At 48.9% G+C, this 1,555-nt stretch overlaps 1 protein-coding gene across 1 annotated transcript; it reads left to right on the forward strand.

The window, feature by feature from the left end:
* The first annotated feature begins 396 nt into the window (after positions 1-396).
* LOC114564291 (olfactory receptor 10J5-like) lies at positions 397-1,341 on the forward strand. Its single transcript, XM_028591548.1, has one exon. The coding sequence runs from the start codon at positions 397-399 to the stop codon at positions 1,339-1,341; it is 945 nt and encodes a 314-aa protein (XP_028447349.1).
* Positions 1,342-1,555: the final 214 nt, after the last annotated feature.

The raw sequence follows: 1,555 nt of genomic DNA on the forward strand, positions 1-1,555 counted from the left end.
AGTCTAATGTTGTTATATGAGTCTAATGTTATATATGAGTCTAATGTTATATATGAGCCTAATGTTTATATGAGTCTTGTGTTATATATGAGCCTAATGTTGTTCATATGAGTCTAATGTTATGTATGAGCCTAATGTTATATATGAGTTTAATGTTATATGAGTCTAATGTTATATATGAGCCTAATGTTGTTCATTTGAGTCTAATGTTCATTTGAGCTGAATTGTTGTATTGTTTATGTGAACGTTTTTTGAATTAATGTTTTTTATATTAATGTTCTTTAAATAATTGTTATTGTTTGAACATGTGAATTCACAGATTTAATGATATTTAAAGTCTTATTAACTTGTTGATCTGAAGTGTTTTTTAGTTGTTGTTTTTTCTTCCGTCTCCTGATGACATCAGCAGAGTTAATCAACGCGACTTCTGTCACGTCGCTGACGCTGGTCGGTCTTGCCCCGCTGTCCAACCACAGTCTGTTCTTCTTTTTCGTGTTTCTCTCGGTCTATCTCTTCGTGTTGTCTGCCGACTCGCTGGTGGTTTACATCATCTGTTCGCAGCGGAGTCTGCGGCGGCCGATGTTCTGCTTTGTGGCGGCGGTTCTGCTGAACTCTCTCGCAGCCAGCGCAATGGTTTATCCCAAACCTCGGTCTGACCTGCTGGCAGGCGGCGGCTCTGTGCACGTGTCCCGCTCCGCGTGCCTGTGTCAGGGCTCCAGCTTCATGCTGCTGTCCGCCATGGCCTTGGACCGCTACCTGTCCATCTGCCGCCCGCTGCGCTACGCCGCGCTGGTATCGCCTGCCGCTGTAGCGGTGCTGCTGCTGCTCTGCTGGCTGCTCCCGGCCACTCTGGTGGGCGGCGGGGTGCTGCTCGCCAGCCGCTTACCACTCTGCAGCACGCAGCTCAGCAGGCTCTACTGCGACATCTACAGCTTCGTCAGCCTGAGCTGCGGCGGTGGTGCAGCGCAGCTCAGCGAAGTATACGGGCTTATATGCACCACGGCCACCGTCTTCCTGCCTACCGCCTTCGTGCTCTTCTCCTACGGCAGGATCCTCGCCATCTGTCTGCAGAGCTCGCGCAGCTTCAGCAGCAAGGCGCTGCACACGTGCCTGCCGCACCTGCTGGTCTTCCTCAGCTACTCCATCAGCACCGCCTTCGAGATGCTGCATCGCCAGCTGCAGGCGCGCAGCGACCCTGCCGCCTCGCTCGCCGCCTCGCTCGCCGCCTCTGTGGTGTTGGTGGTGGTTCCGACGGTGCTGAACCCGGTCATCTACGGGCTGAAGATGAAGGAGGTGTTCGGTCACGTGACGAGGCTGCTGACCTGCCGGACAGAGCGCTGATCGCATGTGTTGCTCGCAGAGGTGGAAAGTAACAAATTACAATTAATCACGTTTAATTACTTACTTTTTGTTTTTTTTACGTGTTTTCCTTGTTCAAGTCATTTTTAAATCTGTAATTTTACTTTTACTTCAGTTTGTTTTGTTTGAAGTGCTGTACTTTGCTATATTTTGAATCACATAACGAGTAAAAAAAAGTAAATACAAAAGCTCTCTA

This window comes from Perca flavescens, chromosome 11 (assembly GCF_004354835.1).
Source record: "Perca flavescens isolate YP-PL-M2 chromosome 11, PFLA_1.0, whole genome shotgun sequence".
NCBI classification, from domain to species: Eukaryota; Metazoa; Chordata; class Actinopteri; order Perciformes; family Percidae; genus Perca; species Perca flavescens.